Source organism: Symphodus melops (assembly GCF_947650265.1).
Source record: "Symphodus melops genome assembly, chromosome: 18".
Taxonomy (NCBI): domain Eukaryota; kingdom Metazoa; phylum Chordata; class Actinopteri; order Labriformes; family Labridae; genus Symphodus; species Symphodus melops.
The window spans coordinates 22,890,904-22,912,145 of NC_136708.1; the positions used below are offsets into that span (position 1 = coordinate 22,890,904).

The 21,242-nt window shown below is 44.1% G+C and overlaps 4 protein-coding genes across 7 annotated transcripts in view; 3 read left to right on the forward strand and 1 right to left on the reverse strand.

The window, feature by feature from the left end:
• Positions 1 to 840, forward strand: part of LOC306839553 (uncharacterized protein) — a 5,776-nt gene extending 4,936 nt beyond the window's left edge. For both annotated transcript variants that reach the window (XM_079368310.1, XM_079368309.1), the window contains exon 4: positions 1 to 840. This exon is cut by the window's left edge. The gene's annotated coding sequence lies outside the window, so the exon portion shown is untranslated.
• Positions 841 to 5,607: 4,767 nt separating this feature from the next.
• On the forward strand, positions 5,608 to 8,703 carry cart4 (cocaine- and amphetamine-regulated transcript 4). Its single transcript, XM_079368029.1, has 4 exons — positions 5,608 to 5,690; positions 5,768 to 5,928; positions 7,328 to 7,411; positions 8,465 to 8,703. Exons 2-4 carry the CDS (start codon positions 5,788 to 5,790, stop codon positions 8,570 to 8,572), a joined length of 333 nt encoding a protein of 110 aa, XP_079224155.1. The 5' UTR covers positions 5,608 to 5,690; positions 5,768 to 5,787; the 3' UTR covers positions 8,573 to 8,703.
• Positions 8,704 to 15,166: 6,463 nt separating this feature from the next.
• LOC306839417 (uncharacterized protein) lies at positions 15,167 to 18,288 on the reverse strand. 2 transcript variants are annotated; one of them, XM_079368130.1, is made up of 2 exons: positions 18,265 to 18,288; positions 15,167 to 17,176 (listed from the first exon to the last, which is right to left on the reverse strand). In XM_079368130.1, the coding sequence occupies exons 1-2, from the start codon at positions 18,281 to 18,283 to the stop codon at positions 15,189 to 15,191; spliced, it is 2,007 nt and encodes a 668-aa protein (XP_079224256.1). In that variant the 5' UTR covers positions 18,284 to 18,288; the 3' UTR covers positions 15,167 to 15,188. The 2 variants fall into 2 exon arrangements, with proteins under 2 accessions (XP_079224256.1, XP_079224255.1); XM_079368129.1 differs by lacking the exon at positions 18,265 to 18,288 and adding an exon at positions 18,103 to 18,167.
• Positions 18,289 to 18,299: 11 nt separating this feature from the next.
• Positions 18,300 to 21,217, forward strand: LOC306839418 (uncharacterized protein). Of its 2 annotated transcripts, XR_013781189.1 has the most exons (3): positions 18,300 to 18,665; positions 19,333 to 20,621; positions 20,814 to 21,217. XR_013781189.1 is itself a non-coding variant. In XM_079368131.1 (2 exons), exons 1-2 carry the CDS (start codon positions 18,449 to 18,451, stop codon positions 20,547 to 20,549), a joined length of 1,434 nt encoding a protein of 477 aa, XP_079224257.1. In that variant the 5' UTR covers positions 18,300 to 18,448; the 3' UTR covers positions 20,550 to 21,217. The 2 variants fall into 2 exon arrangements, 1 of the variants encoding a protein (XP_079224257.1); XM_079368131.1 differs by having other exon boundaries at positions 19,333 to 21,217.
• The last annotated feature ends 25 nt before the right edge of the window (positions 21,218 to 21,242 follow it).

The window sequence follows — 21,242 nt, forward strand, 5'->3', positions numbered from 1 at the left end:
AAGGTCGCTCTGGTGGGTCCAGTCAGCAGCAGAACAGATTCTTGGATCAGTTTGAAGCAGACACTCACAGTTATGAAAAGCTGAATGACTTTTGTATTAGTTACATTTGCTCCTTCTGCTCCTCTTCAACACACAGAAACTCAAAGCCTCATTGGTCCACACAGCTGTCAATCATGATGTCACTTTGATATCATCACATAACTACTGCGAGAGCCATATACTGTCAAACTTTGAATATTATTTTGGTTAAAATTATAGAAATTTCCTGTTAAAAGCTGAAGGTAAAATCTAAATATTGCTTTAAGGTAAAGTTGAGTTTATTTAAAAACATAAATAGAGATTAAAAATGTTTAAATTTGAATTAAAACCAAGTAAAAACCTGATTTAATCTGGTAAAGATAAGAGCCTCCCTTTATATGGACGCCTGTGACGTTGCTATGTGGTGTTGAGTGAGCTACAGGTGTGGGAGACCTACCTGTGGACTCTACCTGTGGACATGGACATGTAATAGTCTTCCTGTTTTGCTTGGAATAAAGGACTTAAATGGAGGACGTGGTCCTGGTCTTCAGTGTCAGACACCTTGCACTCCTGCAGAGCGACTTCAAACAAACCTCTCAGACATGAATCAGCTTGATCAGAACTGAATTTGAAGACAGAAACCGTGTTAGAAAAACTTTTATCTGACAAGCGTTTCGATTTCATAGGCACATCGTCAACATGGAGGAGGCGGAGCTTAGGACCTATACTGCAGCCAGCCAGCAGGGGGAGCTTTAAATGTTTTAGCTTCACTTTTTTAAGGTATTGTGTCGTCCATCTTTCTATGCAGTCTGAGGTGGTTTAAAGGAAACAATCAGAGATTCAAACTTTATGTTTGTGCTTCTCAGTAAAATGTATGAAACAACGTGAAAGAGCTTCCTGTTGGTTCTTTTAAAGACTGAGCGTGTCGAACAATCAAAGGTTTGTTAGGACGTTCTTTGAGTCACTGTGTGAACAGGAAGCCCTCAGGCTCCAGCCGAACTGGTGTTCATTGTGGGAGCAGAGTTAGCCGTGGTCGGCGTGTGACGGAGGTTTGATGGTGATCTGAGATGTCTCCTTTAGAAGAGAACCTCCGTCAGTGTCGGCGCCCCACAGTGAGCGGGGGAGGTGACAGACACCTCGGGCTCTGCATTTATTTCAGTCCAAGAGGAAACAGCACGACACCCAGACCGGGACCGGCAACCGCAACCGGCAACCAGCAACTTCAACAGATGGACCTCCACGTGATGTTCCCCAGAAGAGTCAGAACCCAAACGTTAGATCTTTGCACTGAACCTCTCGAACACGTGAGTGTCAGAGTCTGAACACCATCAACGATCTTTCACTTCCTGTGAGAGCTTCATGATCACGAGATCAGAGGACTCATGGGTAATGTAGTCAGCGCTTCCTCTTGTTTAGGAGAATGGGGGCGTTTCCCTCCACGGTTTGTGAAGATCATCCTGATGAGATGGACTCAATCATTTAAACCCTGAAGACGTTCATGCCATGAGCAGAGCTGTTAGCAATAAGCTAACGTTAGTGACGTTTGTGCGAGCTGAGCGTCATCACGTTTCACTCGTTCTGTTTGGGTTCTGACTCGTCACTGGAACCCGGCAGTAACTTCTTCGCTCAGTCACAGTCGTACTGTTTGTAAAGGGTCAGGTACAAGGTCCCTGCATGCTGGAACAAAAGGGGCGGGGCTTAGAGCTGTTCTCCTTCACAGCCAGCTCGCCTGTGACGTCAGGATCAGAAGACCTTTAAATAAATAATCACATCGTGTCTCAGTTTGAACTTCAACACTGATTAAAAACATGAAAGAGAAGTCTGGCGCCCCCTGCAGCCTGCTGGGCTGATTACACACACACACACACACACACACACACACACACACAGGGATGAAAGTGTGTTTGATAATCGTTTCAATGTGTCTGACCTCCGAACTTCAGTCTGTGACATTCAGTCAAAACTCTGCAGGCAGACGATAACACACACACACACACACACACACACACACACACACACACACACACACACACACACACACACACACACACACACACACACTCCTACACACACACACCTTTACACACACACACACACACACACACTCCTACACACACACACCTTTACACACACACACACACACACACACACACACACACACACACACACACTCCTACACACACACACACACACACCTTTACACACACACACACACACACACACACACACACTCCTACACACACACACCTTTACACACAGACACACACACACACCTTTACACACACACACACACACACACTGTTACACACATGTATTAAATGTAATAAAAGTATTAAATGTATTAAATGTATTAAATGTAATAAAAGTATTAAATGTAATAAAAGTATTAAATGTAATAAATGTAATAAATGTAATAAAAGTATTAAATGTATTAAATGTATTAAATGTAATAAAAGTATTAAATGTAATAAATGTAATAAAAGTATTAAATGTAATAAAAGTATTAAATGTATTAAATGTATTAAATGTAATAAAAGTATTAAATGTAATAAATGTATTAAATGTATTAAATGTAATAAAAGTATTAAATGTAATAAATGTAATAAATGTATTAAATGTATTAAATGTAATAAATGTAATAAATGTATTAAATGTATTAAATGTAATAAATGTAATAAAAGTATTAAATGTAATAAATGTAATAAATGTATTAAATGTATTAAATGTATTAAATGTAATAAAAGTATTAAATGTAATAAATGTAATAAATGTAATAAAAGTATTAAATGTATTAAATGTAATAAATGTAATAAATGTATTAAATGTATTAAATGTAATAAAAGTATTAAATGTAATAAAAGTATTAAATGTATTAAATGTATTAAATGTATTAAATGTAATAAATGTAATAAATGTAATAAAAGTATTAAATGTATTAAATGTAATAAATGTAATAAATGTATTAAATGTATTAAATGTAATAAAAGTATTAAATGTAATAAAAGTATTAAATGTATTAAATGTATTAAATGTAATAAAAGTATTAAATGTAATAAATGTATTAAATGTATTAAATGTAATAAATGTATTAAATGTATTAAATGTAATAAATGTAATAAATGTATTAAATGTATTAAATGTATTAAATGTAATAAAAGTATTAAATGTAATAAATGTAATAAATGTAATAAAAGTATTAAATGTATTAAATGTAATAAATGTAATAAATGTATTAAATGTATTAAATGTAATAAAAGTATTAAATGTAATAAAAGTATTAAATGTATTAAATGTATTAAATGTATTAAATGTAATAAATGTAATAAATGTAATAAAAGTATTAAATGTATTAAATGTAATAAATGTAATAAATGTATTAAATGTATTAAATGTAATAAAAGTATTAAATGTAATAAAAGTATTAAATGTATTAAATGTATTAAATGTAATAAAAGTATTAAATGTAATAAATGTAATAAATGTAATAAAAGTATTAAATGTATTAAATGTATTAAATGTAATAAATGTATTAAATGTATTAAATGTAATAAATGTATTACATGTTTTCATTCTGTGCTTCCTTTGATGTTGTTTCACTTCCTGTCGGCTCACTTTGAACACTTTCATGAATAAAAGAGTGAACACGTCGGCCTCTCTGCTTTTACTGTATTAAACTGAATAATCAGTGTGTGTGTGATGTCAGCTTCGGCCCCGACTGTCAGTCCGACCTCCAGCTCTCTGACTGGAGATCTGTCTTCCTGTTGTTTATACAGCAGCAGATCAAACTTTGTGATGGAGGTCAGAGATGAAGAGAGAAAAAGGGAAGAACATTCACTTCACGTTTACTTGACCGTCAAACTTCTCGTGACGTTCAAAGCTTTAATTTCCTTCAATCAGATGAGCGACAGGTGAGACGGTAAAGACAGGAGAGTCGAAGCTGTGAAGTCAGAGCTGACCTATCAGTTCTTTTAAGTTGCCTTCATTGGATCAGACACAGCCGCTGTGACCACCAGCGCCCCCTAGTGATCGATTTTACACCCACCTTCAGAACTTCTCTTCTTCAGTTTGTTTTCCATGCTGTACTTCTGATGAACATTAAGACTCACTTTAGGTTTCTGTTCTTTTCTCGTCTTGCGTTGAAGAAGTTACGTGTTTCACGATCTCAGGAAGAGAATCCAGACTAACCAACAATCGCCTCTCTGTGATTGGCCGGACCCCGACAGGACGTGTTGGTGCTTCTGCAGCTCCGAGATAAAAAGTGCTGATGGAAGTGACTCCTTATCTCTGGGAAGCAGAGACGCTCTCTCTCTCTCTGTAAACTCTGCTGGTGTCACAGCTTCACTTTAACATTTAGCTCTTAATGAGAGTCCTGATGAAAGGGGCGGAGACTTAACTCGCTCTGATCGAGCCGCAGGTCGAAGAAAAGGGCACGCGCTGTTTTCTCCTGTGACATCATTAAACGCCTACCTGATTCAAGGTCAGCACAGGTGCATGATGGGAGATCTCTCAACTAGTAGTGCTGAGATAAAGCAGAGGAGGAAGTAACTCCCAGAGGAATAGTGACCTTTGACCTCTGACAGGAAGCAGCTGTAGTTTAATCATCAGGTGGCGAGAGAAGCTGGCGCTCGCCACCAGCTCGTTTAGACTACGACACTGAATCAGAGCAGCAGATAAAGTGCACATCTGATGAGCGTCAGTCCTCCAGAGTCTGGGATTAGAGCCACGTTCTTCTGGACATGATGTCCACACGTGGACTACCTGAGTCCTCCTCCCCAAATATGACTCAAACACAAGTGAACGTTTCTTTTTCCCGTGTTGTGTCTCTCCTCGTCTCGTCCCCTCCGGCGTGCTCGTCTCATCCATCGACAGCGCTGTGGGACGCTTGGATTGGGTGACCTCAACACTGCTCGTACCCCCTCATTCGAAACCTCAAGCGAAGGCATACATGTCCAATCTCACACAGCGCTGACGTGTCTGAGCCTCAGAGGAGGCAGCTCATCATCTATCACGTCCATGTTCTCAGGAGATCATCCGTAAAACGCCCACCTGCTCTTTCATTGGGATCTTAGTAAATCAGGCCCTTACAGGGTCACATGACCCGACCAGAACTCAGGTAAGGACTAACAGCAGCCTGCTACAGGTTACCATGAGCTCTTCTGTCTCTGTGCATTCTGCATGTTGTACCATGTGACAGACTCAGACTGTCCTCTTGTCTCGCAGCTCGTTGTGAACGTCCTGCCGCTGGGGACTAAATCAGTCGATAACAATCAGACAGAAACCCACAGGTGCTCCCTCTGCTCCTTTGAGGAAGATCATAGCTGTGATTCACGATGTGACCTTTGACCTCCGGAGAACAACACACAGGTCTGCAGAGAGTCGTGATGTAAACATTCAGTATTGACCTGTTTAATATTAACACACAGACACATCATCAATCAGGTTTATGTGACGCAGTGAATACATGAATAACACGTGAGGGGGGGGGGGGGGGAGGAGGAGGAGGAGGAGGAGGAGGAGGAGGAGGAGGAGGGCAGGAGGAGGAGGGTATAAATACATGAGGAGGAGAAGGAGGAGGAAGAGTGATTCAACTGAGAGAGAAGAAGAAGAAGCTGCAGGAGGGAGAAAAGACACCAAAGAAGAAGAGACGAGCGTTTGAGTATTTTTATCTCCTCGTGAGTCCAACAGAACCTCATTTAAACATCTGCTTTGTAGTTTTGGTTCCTAAACCTGAAACTTTCTGTTCTTTTAGGTTTTCGTGTTTTTTCATCAATGGAGAGCATGCGAGCCGCGGTCTACCTGTCCGTCTGTCTGTCCGTGATGACATCACTCTGTCAGAGTCAGAGGTCAGCTGACAACCGTCTGCCGTCTGCAGCGGACGAGCCGTTCATGGGACTCACAACAAAAGATCTGGTGAGTCATCTGTCTGTGTAGAGGATCTCTGTGTGTCTGACAGAAGAGCGTTTAAAGACGTTCATATGATGAACTTTGAGGAACGCTGAGGTTCATTAACAGACAGACAGAAATATAGATATACTATATATATATATATATATAATATATATATATATATATATATTATATATATATATATATATATTATATATATATATATATATATAATATATATATATATATATATATATATATATATATATATAATATATAATACAATCAAATAATAAATATATAAATATTCATCATAACACATGATATAATATATAATATCTATCATGGAATACAAACTCATGAATAAAGGATGTGTGTGTGTGTGTGTGTGTGTGTGTGTGTGTGTGTGTGTGTGTGTGTGTGTGTGTGTGTGTGTGTGTGTGTGTGTGTGTGTGTGACATCTCAGAGTAATTTCATGAAGCTCTCTGAAGCTTCATTCATTTATTTTATTTTATTTATTTTGGTCTTCTTGACTCTTTTATCATTGTACGATCAGAACCTGCACACCTGTGTACCTGTACTATCTCACCTGTGTACCTGTACACTCTCACCTGTGTACCTGTACTCTCTCACCTGTGTACCTGTACTCTCTCACCTGTGTACCTGTACACTCTCACCTGTGTACCTGTACACTCTCACCTGTGTACCTGTACACTCTCACCTGTGTACCTGTACTCTCTCACCTGTGTACCTGTACTCTCTCACCTGTGTACCTGTACACTCTCACCTGTGTACCTGTACACTCTCACCTGTGTACCTGTACACTCTCACCTGTGTACCTGAACACTCTCACCTGTGTACCTGTACTATCTCACCTGTGTACCTGTACTCTCTCACCTGTGTACCTGAACACTCTCACCTGTGTACCTGTACACTCTCACCTGTGTACCTGTACTCTCGAGGTGATGGAGACTTAAATCATCCAATCAAAAGAATGAAACCTTTTTTAAAGCCAACAGAAGAGCCGATTTCATCCAATGAGAAGCCTCGATGACAGCGAGCCTCGTGAGCTCTGACGTTTGCTGATAAAACGTTTTCTGCAGCAGTAAAAAAAGGTCAAGAGATAAAAAGGTGTTCCTGTCAGTTATCAGGTGCTGAAGGTCATTAAAGGTCGTTAAAGGTCGACGCAGACTTGCTGCCATCAGAGAGACGAGGAAGAACATCCTGGTTTGTCATGTTTACAGTGAATCTCATTATGACATCATTACTTTATTATTATTATTTATTCACTTTCAAGCAAGATGGAAACTAAACCGCCTTAAAGCCAACGTTCATATCTCACCATGCAAACACAAGCACACTGTTATAATGTTTACTCTGTGTGTGTGTGTGTGTGTGTGTGTGTGTGTGTGTGTGTGTGCAGGCTGAAGCTCTGCAGGGTTTCCTGGATGAAGCCAACAGCAGTGTCGGTCTCTCTGTGGAGAAGAAAGCCAGCGTCATCCCTCGGGTGAGGACACGACTGACAGTGTGTGTGTGTGTGTGTGTGTGTGTGTGTGTGTGTGTGTGTGTGTGTGTGTGTGTGTGGGGGGGTGTAACATGTTGCACCTCATTAATGAGGTGATACCAGCAAACACACTGGTAGTAGATGTACAGACATGAACTGACGATTTTGTAGAATCACAGTAAATAAAAGAAATAATATCTGACTCTAATATCTCCATCCACCTCCTGCTCTCTCTCTCTCTCTCTCTCTCTCTGAGCTGCTCTCTCTCTCTCTCTCTCTCTCTCTCTCTCTCTGAGCTGCTCTCTCTCTCTCTCTCTCTCTCTCTCTGAGCTGCTCTCTCTCTCTGAGCTGCTCTCTCTCTCTCTCTCTCTCTCTCTCTCTGAGCTGCTCTCTCTCTCTGTCTCTCTCTCTCTCTCTCTCTCTGTCTCTCTCTCTCTGTCTCTCTCTCTCTCTGAGCTGCTCTCTCTCTCTGTCTCTCTCTCTCTCTCTCTCTCTCTCTGTCTCTCTCTCTCTGTCTCTCTCTCTCTCTGAGCTGCTCTCTCTCTCTCTCTGAGCTGCTCTCTCTCTCTCTCTCTCTCTCTCTGAGCTGCTCTCTCTCTCTCTCTCTCTCTGAGCTGCTCTCTCTCTCTCTCTCTCTCTGAGCTGCTCTCTCTCTCTGTCTCTCTCTCTCTGTCTCTCTCTCTCTCTGAGCTGCTCTCTCTCTCTCTCTGAGCTGCTCTCTCTCTCTCTCTCTCTCTCTCTGAGCTGCTCTCTCTCTCTCTCTCTAACAGATTTAACTGGCAGCTTCTGTGTGTTTTTCTAAATCTCTCTCTCTCTCTCTCTCTCTGAGCTGCTCTCTCTCTCTCTCTCTCTCTCTCTCTCTGAGCTGCTCTCTCTCTCTCTCTCTCTGAGCTGCTCTCTCTCTCTCTCTCTCTCTGAGCTGCTCTCTCTCTCTCTCTCTCTGAGCTGCTCTCTCTCTCTCTCTCTCTCTGAGCTGCTCTCTCTCTCTCTCTCTAACAGATTTAACTGGCAGCTTCTGTGTGTTTTTCTAAATCTCTCTCTCTCTCTCTCTCTTAGTGTGATGTGGGCGAGCGCTGTGCTATGAAACATGGACCCCGGATTGGTCGACTGTGTGACTGTCTGAGAGGAACCGCCTGCAACACCTTTTTCCTCCGATGCTACTAAACACACACACACACACACACACCTGACACTTCTATACTTGTGGGGACATCACCTTCATCAGGCTGAGAGGTAGCTCTAAAGGTCCTCACAAGCATAGAAAAGCAGCAGAAAGCACACACCTGTGTCCCCTGGATGTCTCTGCATGTTTCTGTCTTTGTGTTCTAATTTCCGTGTCTGTCCCTCAGATTCATTTATTTTTGTTAAATAAAGATTCTTCATGAAGCTGCTCTTTGCCCTGAGTGCGGTCTGTCAGGCACATCGTCTGTGTTTCTGTAGAAGGGTCCTTATGTTTCTAATCTTATACTAAAGAGAATCCAGGAAGTGATGCGGCTCCTGCTGGTTGGTTGGTCGGCGTTCAGGGTGGCGCGCGGGGGAAAGCGTCAGCTGCTGTCAGAGACTTTAATAAGGCTGGATGACACGTGGTTGGCGTGCTCGTTCTGTCACTTCTGTTTGTGTTTGTCGTGGAGCGACGAGGCCTCGAGGCTGATCAGCACCCTGCAGGACTAATCAGGGAGGACGGATCAATGGACACTGATTGGTTGGAGGAGCAGGTGTGCACTTATTTTTATCTCTCTGAGAATGCTGAAAGGATTTTGACTTCATAAATCTACAGACTTTAGATCTATGTAAGAATATAAACTGAACCACAGCTGAAGCCTGACGCACGCACACACACACACACACACACACACACACACACACACACACACACACACACACACACACACACACACACACAGAACAGACACACACACACACACACACACACACACACACACACACACACAGAACAGACACACACACACACACACACACACACACACACACACACACACACACAGAACAGACACACACACACACACACACACACACACACACACACACACACACACACACACACACACACACACACACAGAACAGACACACACACACACACACACACACACACACACACACAGAACAGACACACACACACACACACACACACACACACACACACACACACAGAACAGACACACACACACACACACACACACACACACACACACAGAACAGACACACACACACACACAGAACAGACACACACACACACACACAGAACAGACACACACACACACACACACACACACAGAACAGACACACACACACACACAGAACAGACACACACACACACACACACACACACACACACAGAACAGACACACACACACACACAGAACAGACACACACACACACACACAGAACAGACACACACACACACACAGAACAGACACACACACACACACACACACACACACAGAACAGACACACACACACACACACACACACACACAGAACAGACACACACACACACACACACACACACACACAGAACAGACACACACACACACACACACACACAGAACAGACACACACACACACACACACACACACGCACGCACGCACACACACACACACACACACACACACACACAGAACAGACACACACACACACACACACAGAACAGACACACACACACACACACACACACACACACACAGAACAGACACACGCACACACACACACACAGAACAGACACACGCACACACACACACACACACAGAACAGACACACACACACACACACACACAGAACAGACACACACACACACACACGCGCACACACACACACACACAGGACACACACACACACACACACACAGAACAGACACACACACACACACAGAACAGACACACACACACAGAACAGACACACACACACACACACACACACAGAACAGACACACACACACACACACACACAGAACAGACACACACACACACACACACACACACAGAACAGACACACACACACAGAACAGACACACACACACACACACACACACAGAACACACACACACACAGAACAGACACACAGAACAGACACACACACACAGGACACACACACACACACACACACACACAGAACAGACACACACACACACACACACACAGAACAGACACACACACACACACACACACAGTCTACACCATCACAACGGATCATCTCGTTTCAACAAACATGAAGGTTAAGGCTAAATGTGGCTAGCTGTTAGCTATTTAACACATTCATCATGTTTTGAGCAGGGAGGTTAAACTCTCTCTAAACTCGCCCTTTGCTGACTTTGTTGTGAAGGGAGTATCTTAAAGTGGCAGCAGGCTCTGCCCAGATCCTCCTGGGGGATCCCCAGACCTGGTCTATAACCAGCTCTGTTCAGAGAAACCTCACATCCCTCAGGGTGCACGCGACCCTGAGCCGAGATCAGGGCAAGCTGACTCTGAGTGGGCAGGATGGTCTCCGGGTTCATACTGTGTCAGAGCGCACCTGTTGTAGTTACACCTGTTTGCCTGCAGAGGGAGCCTTACTGCCACATCCACTTTGTAAGATTCTGATTGAAACTGTCTTTAGGTCCTGACAGAAATTAATAACTCAGGTTCTCTGAAAAAGGAACAAAAAAAGTCATCTTTAACCAATGTCTGTACTCCATACACGTTTTATGAACCAATCACAGCCTCTCAACCCGACGCATGCACAGCCCACACTCAAAGCATGAGCAAGTGCATGTAAATAAGGGGGCGTGGCTTTAGAGGGAGCACAGAGGGGAGGGGCTGGGTGCAGAATGCTACTTTATAATTCATGCTAGTTTATGAAACAACCAACCTGATGACATCATCAAACTAAACCTCGGATTAGGTGTGCTCTATGGTTCTTATTTGTCCTTCTCTGCTGCAGTCCACCTGCGGTGTGATGTCACCAGTGTGATTGTCCAATCATAGACGAGCTGCGTGCGAGTCACAGAACCTTCAAAGTGAGCGCCGCGCAGACAGCTGAACTTTAATGACGAGGATCAAAGAGACGGGATGATATTTAACTCCACGCGCCATCAGAGAGAGATAAGACACACACACACACACACACACACACACACACAGAACACACACACACACACACACACACACACACAGAACACTGACAGAACACACACACACACACACACAGAACACACACACACACACACACAGAACACACACACACACACACACACAGAGAACACTGACAGAACACACACACACACACACACACACACACACACACACACACACACACACACACACAGAACACTGACAGAACACACACACACACACACACACAGAACACTGACAGAACACTGACAGAACACACACACACACACACACAGAACACACACACACACACTCACACACACAAAGATCACACACAGAGAACACACACACACACACTCACACACACACATGTTTTTGGCACCTCCTTGTGGCAGTTTGATGTAAAAACAATAACTGTTGAGTGTTTCTTATTGGTCAGTGCGGATCATGTGACCCTGTGTTTGTAAGTTTAGATCATTGTTGTGTTTGGTGTCAATGTGCACATAAAGAATCTGAATGTTTTCATCTGTGCTGTATTCATTGAAACATTTGGACTTTTTCAGTTTTACAAACAAAAGAGAGAATGAGTAAAACCTGAGCTGTCTCTGTCTCTGTCTCTGTCTCTGTCTCTGTCTCTGTCTCTGTCTCTGCACAGGAACAAAACGCCTCCTCTGTGATTGGCTGAACATGGTTGAATTAAACACAGAGACGAGATGGTCAAACTTTCTGATGAACCTGTACCTGCGCCTCCACACACAGCTCTGAAGACAACAAGCTCACACTTTAGCATGCTAAGCTAACTGGAGTAGCTCTTTAGTCTTCAGAGAAGAGACAGAAAACAGGAAGTCCATTTACACATACAGAGGCTCTGAAGGCTCATTCTTAATGCTGCTGCTGCTCCGCTCAACACAAACACGAGACGATGACAACCTGTCCCATCGCAGCACCAAAACATTGAGTCCAATATTCACTTCAGGTTCAGTGTTGTTTTTAACCTTCAAAATAAATGTTGGAGGACTGATTGAAGCTCTTAGTGGCAGAGAGTGTCAGCGCTTCATCATCACTCATGTTTACATGAGCAGCTGATTTCCATCCGTTATCCCGGATCGCCGTGGAAGCGGTCTCCTCCCAGTTTGGCGAGCCTGGAAGACCTCCAAAGGGAGGCGTCCAGGAGGATCCTAACTAGATACCTGAACCACCTCAGATGACTCCTTTTGATGTGGAGTCTCAGCGTTCCAGAGTCACTTTAAACTGAAACAGCACAAGGCAGGCTTTCAAACGGGGCTCAATCTCTATGACATCATCTGTCCTCGCCTACGAGCCAAGCAACACCAGCAGCTCACGTCGGCTCCAGGAGTACCTGGGGGTTTAAGCTTCTTCATGAGCTTCAGCACTGACCTCCAGCACACTTGTGTTTTTTCATCTGAAAAGGCCAAATAAATCTCTTGTCACAAACGCTGCAGCTGAAGGGTTTCTCCTCTCTGTGACGATCCATGTGGAGAGTCAGATGAGACTTTTGTTTAAATGTTTTATCACAATCAGAGCAGCGAAAGGGTTTCTCTCCCGTGTGAAGTCTCATGTGTCTGATCAAATTAGCTTTGTTGTTAAATCTTTTACTGCACTCAGAGCAACTGAACAGTTTCTCTCCCGTGTGGATTCTCACGTGTTGGTTCAGATTCCTGATATTTTTGAAGACTTTGCCACAGTGGGAGCAGCTGTGGGACTTCTTCCTCCACTTCATTCTCTTATCTTTAATGTTCTCCACAGACAAAAAGAACAACTCATGATCTCTGCTCTCCTTCCAATCATCACTGTCATCAGTCTCAGGTTCAGAGGACTCTTCAACCTGGATCTCAATTTCTGAAAGTAAACCTCTCTCTGGATCAGAGTTCCTGTCTTGTTCTGGTCCTCCACAGTCCTCTCTGTTCAGCTCAGTTTGGTCTTCATGAGGCTCTGAAGCCTGACAGCCAACACGCATGTGTCTCTGTAACTGACAACACCAAGAGAACCTTTGGTCACAAAGAGTGCAGCTGAAGGGTTTTTCTCCTGTGTGGATTCTCATGTGCCGGATCATATTTGTCTTATCATTGAATCCTTTCCACACTCGAAGCAGCTGAATGGTTTCTCTCCACTGTGAATGTTTATGTGTCTGGCCAGACTGCTTTTATGGCTGAATGTGATTCCACACTCGGAGCAGGTTAAGACCTCTCCCCCCTTCACAACTGAAATGTGTTTTGTTGAATGTGATTTAGTTTGAAACATTTTACCACCCTGAGAGCAGCTCTTTGATTTCTTATGATGTTTCGTTCTTAGCACAGGTTTGACACCTCGCTCAAGTCCTCTTGTGCTCCGCACAGTCCGGTCTTATTTCTAGCAGACCCCCCTTTCTTGCTGTATGTGCACACAGCAGACCAACCTGCTGTGTGCAGCTTGATGTTAAACTCCCGTCCAGCTGTGCTCTCTGTCGCTGCAGCTCCTCTTCGTCTCCACATGTTGCTGTTTGTCCTGACAGCTCTCTCAGCCGCCGTCTCAACACATCTTTGACCTCCTGAAACCCGGACACCTGACACACACATCCAAGAGTCACACAAGGACAACAACACGCTCCTCTCAACACACACACACACACACACACACACATCCAAGAGTCACACAAGGACAACAACACGCTCCTCTCAACACACACACACACACACACACACACACACACACATCCAAGAGTCACACAAGGACAACAACACGCTCCTCTGAACACACACACACACACACTGGAAGAACGGCAGTATGCAAACTTGCTGCTGCATTACCGCCCCCTCTGACTGGAGTGCGGGTCAGAACATCTGTGTTATACTAAAATCTAAATCCAGCTGTGAGTGAGTCCCTCTGCAGCTCTCTCATACCTGGAGTTATGTCCCATAGATGAAACAGAGCTTTTGTACTAATACTGATACATTTACATGGATGCTGAATGTGCTCCATCCGAATTTAATACATAAATGAAGTGAAACGAAGCACAAAGTGCACAATGAGGAAAAATATCTGCCAATGAAACATATTGAACTTGTTTAAGTGACATGAGTCCGGACTTGTTAGATAGTCAATCTCATATTAAGACAGTCAACAGTGTAATAAGAAGAAGCTGAAAGAACTTCATCCAATCAGGCTTTATTTACACACAGCCGAGTTTACAAAGTGCTTAAACACATGTTAGAGAACAGAGACTTAAAAACAGGAAGTGGAGGGACCAATCACAGACTTTCAATGTGAATGTTTGAAGCCTGAACTAGACTTTGAGTTCATTGTTAATATTTAATGTTTACATTGTACAGAGAGGAAAGTTTACACCCATCTTGTTACATCGACACGCTCACACACTGACAGCAGGTTGATCTGCATGTTGACCATCAGAAGTAATTAATCCCCTTTATACACATTCATAAACCCAGACGCAGCAGGGGGAGCAATTTAGGGTTAAGTGTCTTGCCCAAGGACACATCAGACACGTTGCTCACAGGAAATGGCACCTCTGCTAGCTGAGCCACAGCTGCACTCTTTGAGTGGAGGTAGAGCTAGATAGATAGATAGATAGATAGATAGATAGATAGATAGATAGATAGATACTTTATTGATCCCGAGGGAAATTCAGCTAGGCGGCTTCAGTGAGGAAAGAGATTAAACCGAAAAGGCACAGTTCAAACTTTTGCTACATGGAGAGCAGCTGAATGGTCTCCCTCTTGTGTGGATTTTTATATGTGACATCAGATGCCCTTTCCTTATGAATGTCTCACCACACAGAGAGCAGCTATGAGATTTCTTAACAGTCTTCCTTTTATCTTTGTTCACAGCTGACTCATGATCTCTGCTCTCCTTCCAATTATCGTGACTGTCTTCACTCTCAGGTTCAGAGGACTCTTCAATCTTCACCTCGATCTCTGGATGTTCATGTCCCTCTAGAGCGGAGTTCCCGTCTTGTTCTGGTCCTCCACAGTCCTCTCCATCAGATCCTGTTTCTGCCTCTCTGTTCAGCTCAGAGTGGTCTTCATGAGGCTCTGAAGCAGGACCACCAACACACTTGTGTCTTTTTAACTGGAAAGTCCACATGAATCTCTTGTCACAAACAGTGCAGCTGAAGGGTTTCTCCTCTCTGTGATGAGCCATATGAATTGTCAGGTGAGACTTTTGTTTAAATGTTTTAATACATACAGAGCAGCTGAAGGGTTTCTCTCCTGTGTGAATTCTCATGTGTCTGGTCATATTGGCTTTACTGATAAATCTTTTACCGCACTCTGAGCAGCTGAACGGTTTCTCTCCTCTGTGAATCATCATGTGTGCCGTAAGACTTCCTCTATAATTAAATCTTCTACCACACTCAGAGCAGCTGAAGAGTTTCTCTTCACCATGACTTCCCATGTGAGATGTAAGATAAGACCTTCGGCTGAAACTTTTACCGCACTCAGAGCAAACAAATGGTTTCTCTCCTCTGTGGCTCATCGTGTGTCTGTTCAGGCTACTCTTCAGGGTGAATATTTTGCCACATTCTGAGCAGCTGATAAGAGTTCCCCTCTTGTGAGCTGTCATGTGTATGAAAACATTCGTTTTTGTTGTTAATGGTTTAGCACACAGAGATGAGCTGTTTGGCTTCTCAACAGTGCATTGTCCATTATCTTGAATTCTGTCCACAGAGTTCAAACTTGACTGATATACTTGTGTGTCCTTCACATTTTGACAGACTTCAGTTTCAGGTCCAGAAGAGTCTCCTTCAGTCTTGACTTCAGTCTGTGTTTGTACATGTCTCTCTGGATCAGAGTTCCTGTCTTGTTCTGGTCCTCCACAGTCCTCTCTGTTCAGCTCAGTTTGGTCTTCATGAGGCTCTGAAGCCTGACAGCCAACACGCATGTGTCTCTGTAACTGGAAAGGCCAAGAGAATCTTTGGTCACAAACGCTGCAGCTGAAGGGTTTCTCCCCTCTGTGATGAGCCATGTGGAGCGTAAGGCTGTGCTTTTGATTAAATCTTTTAATACAAATGGAGCAACTGAACGGTTTCTCTCCAGTGTGAAGTATCATATGTCTGGACAGAGATCCTTTACGGGAAAACTTTTTCCCACACTCAGAGCAGCAGAAGGGTTTCAGTTCTGTGTGATTTTTCATATGTGTGGTCAAATTCCATTTCCTTTTGAATCTTTTCCCACACTCAGAGCAGCTGTGTGTCTTTGTTCTCTTATTGTTCATGTTGTCCACAGATTTAAAACCAGATGTATGTCCTCTGCTCTCCTTCCAATCATCACTGACATCAGTCTCAGCATCCGACGAGTCTTCAACCTTGACCTCGATCTCTGGATATAAAGGTCTCTGTGGATCTGAGTCCCTCTCTGGTTCTGCTCCTCCACAGTCCTCTCCATCAGCTCCAGTTTCCATCTCTTCAGTGTGTCTGTGATGAAGCTGTGAGGACTGAGCTTCCTCTTCATCATCTTCACTCTTCACAGTAACAAGAGTGAATGGAAACTTGATCTTGTCAGTCTCCTCCGCTCCCTCCTGACTGCTCCACAGTTCCTCCTGTTCCTCTTTAATGTGCAGAGGCTCAGAGTCCTCCTGGTCCAGACTGGAGCTCCCCTCCTGCTGCTCATGAGGATCTTCTTCATCCAGCGACAGCTGCTGGACGTCTGCAGGAAACAACAAACACACAAAAAGGGAAGCTGTGACTTTATTTTAGAAACCAAAATAGAAAAAGTAACTTGATCTGATTTTTTTCCAGTTCCTCCCTAAAAGTCACATCAATCAATCGGCTGATGACTTCTTGTTCTTATAGCACAACATGATCAAGCAAGTTCTTAAGGTTTTAATCTTTACGCTTACTTCCGTTCACTCTCATCCTGTGTGCATCCCGCAGGTATCAGCTGGTGTCTGCATGTGACCACACTCAGTACAGCGCCCCCCCACACAGTGTGAAGGCTGTGTGTGTGTGTTACATGTTTGTAAAGTGGACGTCCTCGATGGACCGCTTACAAACATGTTTGGAAAATGATGCAGCTCCTTGATGATCCAAAGGGAGCTCACAGCTTCCAGTATTATTGTCTGGATGTGTTCGGAGCATGAAGTGGACAGAAGAGAGGACGGAGAGGCTCAAGAACATTTTGAACTGCAGTTAAACTTCAGAAAGTGAACGATGTGTGAGGAGAGAAAACAGCTTGGACTCTTCATGTTCATCATCACACTCCACTTGAATCAAAAACTCGTTGACTGTGTGTTCGCTGTTCTTCTTGGAGCCTTGCACCCAGCTGGCATGTAAAGACGTGTATGCAGAGCTTCTTGCTCTGGGGTTGCATCCACAGATGTTTGGATGGATGTAGAATGAAAACGACGTGGTTAGACACTGAGGCAGAGGAGCCGAAGCTTCAGACTCACAGACAGCTTTCTGTTTGATGGAAGCATTCAGTGCAGGTGGAGAGGAAACATTCACACTGTTTTCATAGATCACATCCAAACAACATCGATGGATACACATGTTCATCCAATCTGTGACCCTGGATCTTATCATGCCACACCAGAGCAACATCTTTACATGTACAGGAAACTAAAGACAGCTGACCTGCTGTTGGTCTCTTCATGTGTCGGTAAAACTCGGGAGGTCGTCGTTAGTCCTGAAAGCAGTCTCAGCTGGAGCATGCTAAGCTAACTCGAGTAGCTTTGTTGTCTTGTGGGAACTCAATGGAGAAACGCCGACCCAATAAAAAGAGAACATCACACATACGGAGGCTCTGCAGGGTCATTCTGAACGCTGGATGCATTTCTCAGCACAACACCGGAAGTAGCATATCTGTTTCCGGGTCGTCAGGACTCTTTGTCGCCGAGTCCAGTAGAGATGTGTGTGTGCTCCGTGGTCCTGATGTGTGTGTGTTGAGAGGAGCGTGTTGTTGTCCTTGTGTGACTCTTGGATGTGTGTGTGTGTGTGTGTTGAGAGGAGCGTGTTGTTGTCCTTGTGTGACTCTTGGATGTGTGTGTCAGGTGTCCGGGTTTCAGGAGGTCAAAGATGTGTTGAGACGGCGGCTGAGAGAGCTGTCAGGACAAACAGCAACATGTGGAGACGAAGAGGAGCTGCAGCGACAGAGAGCACAGCTGGACGGGAGTTTAACATCAAGCTGCACACAGCAGGTTGGTCTGCTGGAGTTTCCTGTCAATGTAGCAGGGAGCTAGCTAACGTTAGCATCCACACACAGCGCAGTGTTAGCCGCAGCTAGCTCATCCTTCCTCATACACATGGGGGGGGAGGGGGTCACGAGCCACGAGCCACTTTGATCCGTTTATCATCAACGTCAGCATGTCAAAGCGTTTTAATCACACAGTGCTGTATCAGACCATTCAAGAAGTCAGGAGGGGGCGGGGCATAGAGACGCACACAAAGCTGAGCCCTTTACTCCTGAAGCTCAGTGATGTTCAGGAAGTGGGCTGCAGTCTGGATCTGAACGATCCGTCCGCCGGCTGAATGCGCTGTCAGAGAGCCACGTGGGTGTTCCTCAGGAACTAAACCATTGGTGGAGACAGTCAGCTATCTCTACTCAGCAGCTAGCTGAAACACACACACACACGTGATCTGCTGTCACTTCTCGTCCTCTTCGATTGTTTGGCAGAAGTTTCCTGAAAGCACACTTTGAAGAGAAATATTCCTGATCACCTGGAATCAGTGCGGCTGATAACTTCAAATAGAGAAGCAGAGAACGGCCGGTCAGAGAGGACGCTCGTCTCTTTCTGGCCTGAACTTTTTAATGATTTGGTGTCAAAGTCACAGCTTCCCTTTTTGTGTGTTTGTTGTTTCCTGCAGACGTCCAGCAGCTGTCGCTGGATGAAGAAGATCCTCATGAGCAGCAGGAGGGGAGCTCCAGTCTGGACCAGGAGGACTCTGAGCCTCTGCACATTAAAGAGGAACAGGAGGAACTGTGGAGCAGTCAGGAGGGAGCGGAGGAGACTGACATCAAGTTTCCATTCACTCTTGTTACTGTGAAGAGTGAAGATGATGAAGAGGAAGCTCAGTCCTCACAGCTTCATCACAGACACACTGAAGAGATGGAAACTGGAGCTGATGGAGAGGACTGTGGAGGAGCAGAACCAGAGAGGGACTCAGATCCACAGAGACCTTTATATCCAGAGATCGAGGTCAAGGTTGAAGACTCGTCGGATGCTGAGACTGATGTCAGTGATGATTGGAAGGAGAGCAGAGGACATCAGTCAGGTGTAAACTCTGTGGAGAAGGTCAAAGACAAGAGACCACAGACTGTTAAGACGTCACTCAGCTGCTCGGAGTGTGGGAAATCTTTTCAAAGGAAAGGACATCTGAGCACACACATAATAACTCACACAGGAGAGAAACTTTTCAGCTGCTCAGTGTGTGGAAAAAAATTTGGCCACAAAAGAAGTATAATCAGACATATGATAAATCATGCAACAGAGAAACCATTCAGCTGCTCTGAGTGTGGTAAACAATTTAGTCAAAACAATGATCTGAAAAACCATCTGATGACTCATACTGAAGTTAAACCATTCAGCTGCGCTGAGTGTGGGAAGGGATTTAACTTTAAGTCTGGTTGGAGAATGCATATGGCAAATCACAGAGGTCATCTCTTCAGCTGCTCTGACTGTGGGAAGGGATTCAACCAGAGGAGACATCTGAGAGAACATGTGAGAACTCACAGTGGAGAGAAACCATTTAGCTGCTCTCAGTGTGGTAAAAGATTTACTCAACAAGGTTCACTAACAGAACATATGAGAATTCACACAGGAGAGAAACCCTTCAGCTGCTCTGAATGTGGTAAAAGCTTTACCCGAAATGGCAACCTGACAGCTCATATGAAAACACACACAGGAGAAAAACCATTCAGTTGCTCTGAGTGTGGTAAAATGTTTAATCTGAAAGGAAATATGACCACACACATGAAAACTCACTCGGCAGAGAAAATCTTCAGTTGCTCTGAGTGTGGTAAATCATTTAGTAATAAAAGATATCTAAGCAGACACCTGAACACTCATACCTCAGGACAATGAATGTGTTAAGAGCTTCACATGATGTGGCAACCCGAACGAACAGATGACAGCTCATCCTTGATCTGCTCTAAGGTTGGTTAAAAAATGTTCGTCAAAAAGATTCCTGACCTGCTGACTCAAAGCAGAGTGAAACCATACGGCTGCTCTTAGTGGGGTGAAAGATTCAGAAAGAAATCTAATCTTACAGTTCATGTGGCACATCACAGAGGGGAGGAGCCATGTGGCTACTTTGTTGGTCATCAAATCTTTTCTTGATTTTATCAGTTCAGAATTCACAGGTGTGTGTTGGCAGTCCGGCTTCAGAGCTTCGAAAACCCAAATGACGAAGACGAGAGGGGCTGTGTTTCAAAAGAGGAGGTCGGCTCCCTGCAGACCAGTGGACGATGGGAACGCTCCCAGACTTGGGTCTCATAGACTCTTAGGAGAGGCCAGTGTTCCCAGTGCTGAGCTGACTCACTGCTGCTGGTTTGACTCTTCTTCTCTTTCTGCTCTCCAACATGATTTCTTTCATTCTCTTTAGAAACATTTCTCTCTTGTTGTAAACAGCACAATCAATAAAAGGTGAATCAAGAGGAGGTGAAACATCTGGTGGACTGGTCTCACCTCAATCATCTGGACCCGAATGTCACAAAAAGAAAGTTTGTTGACTTTCAGAGGAAACGGAGCACGCGCACTCATCCGCTGTGTGAAGGC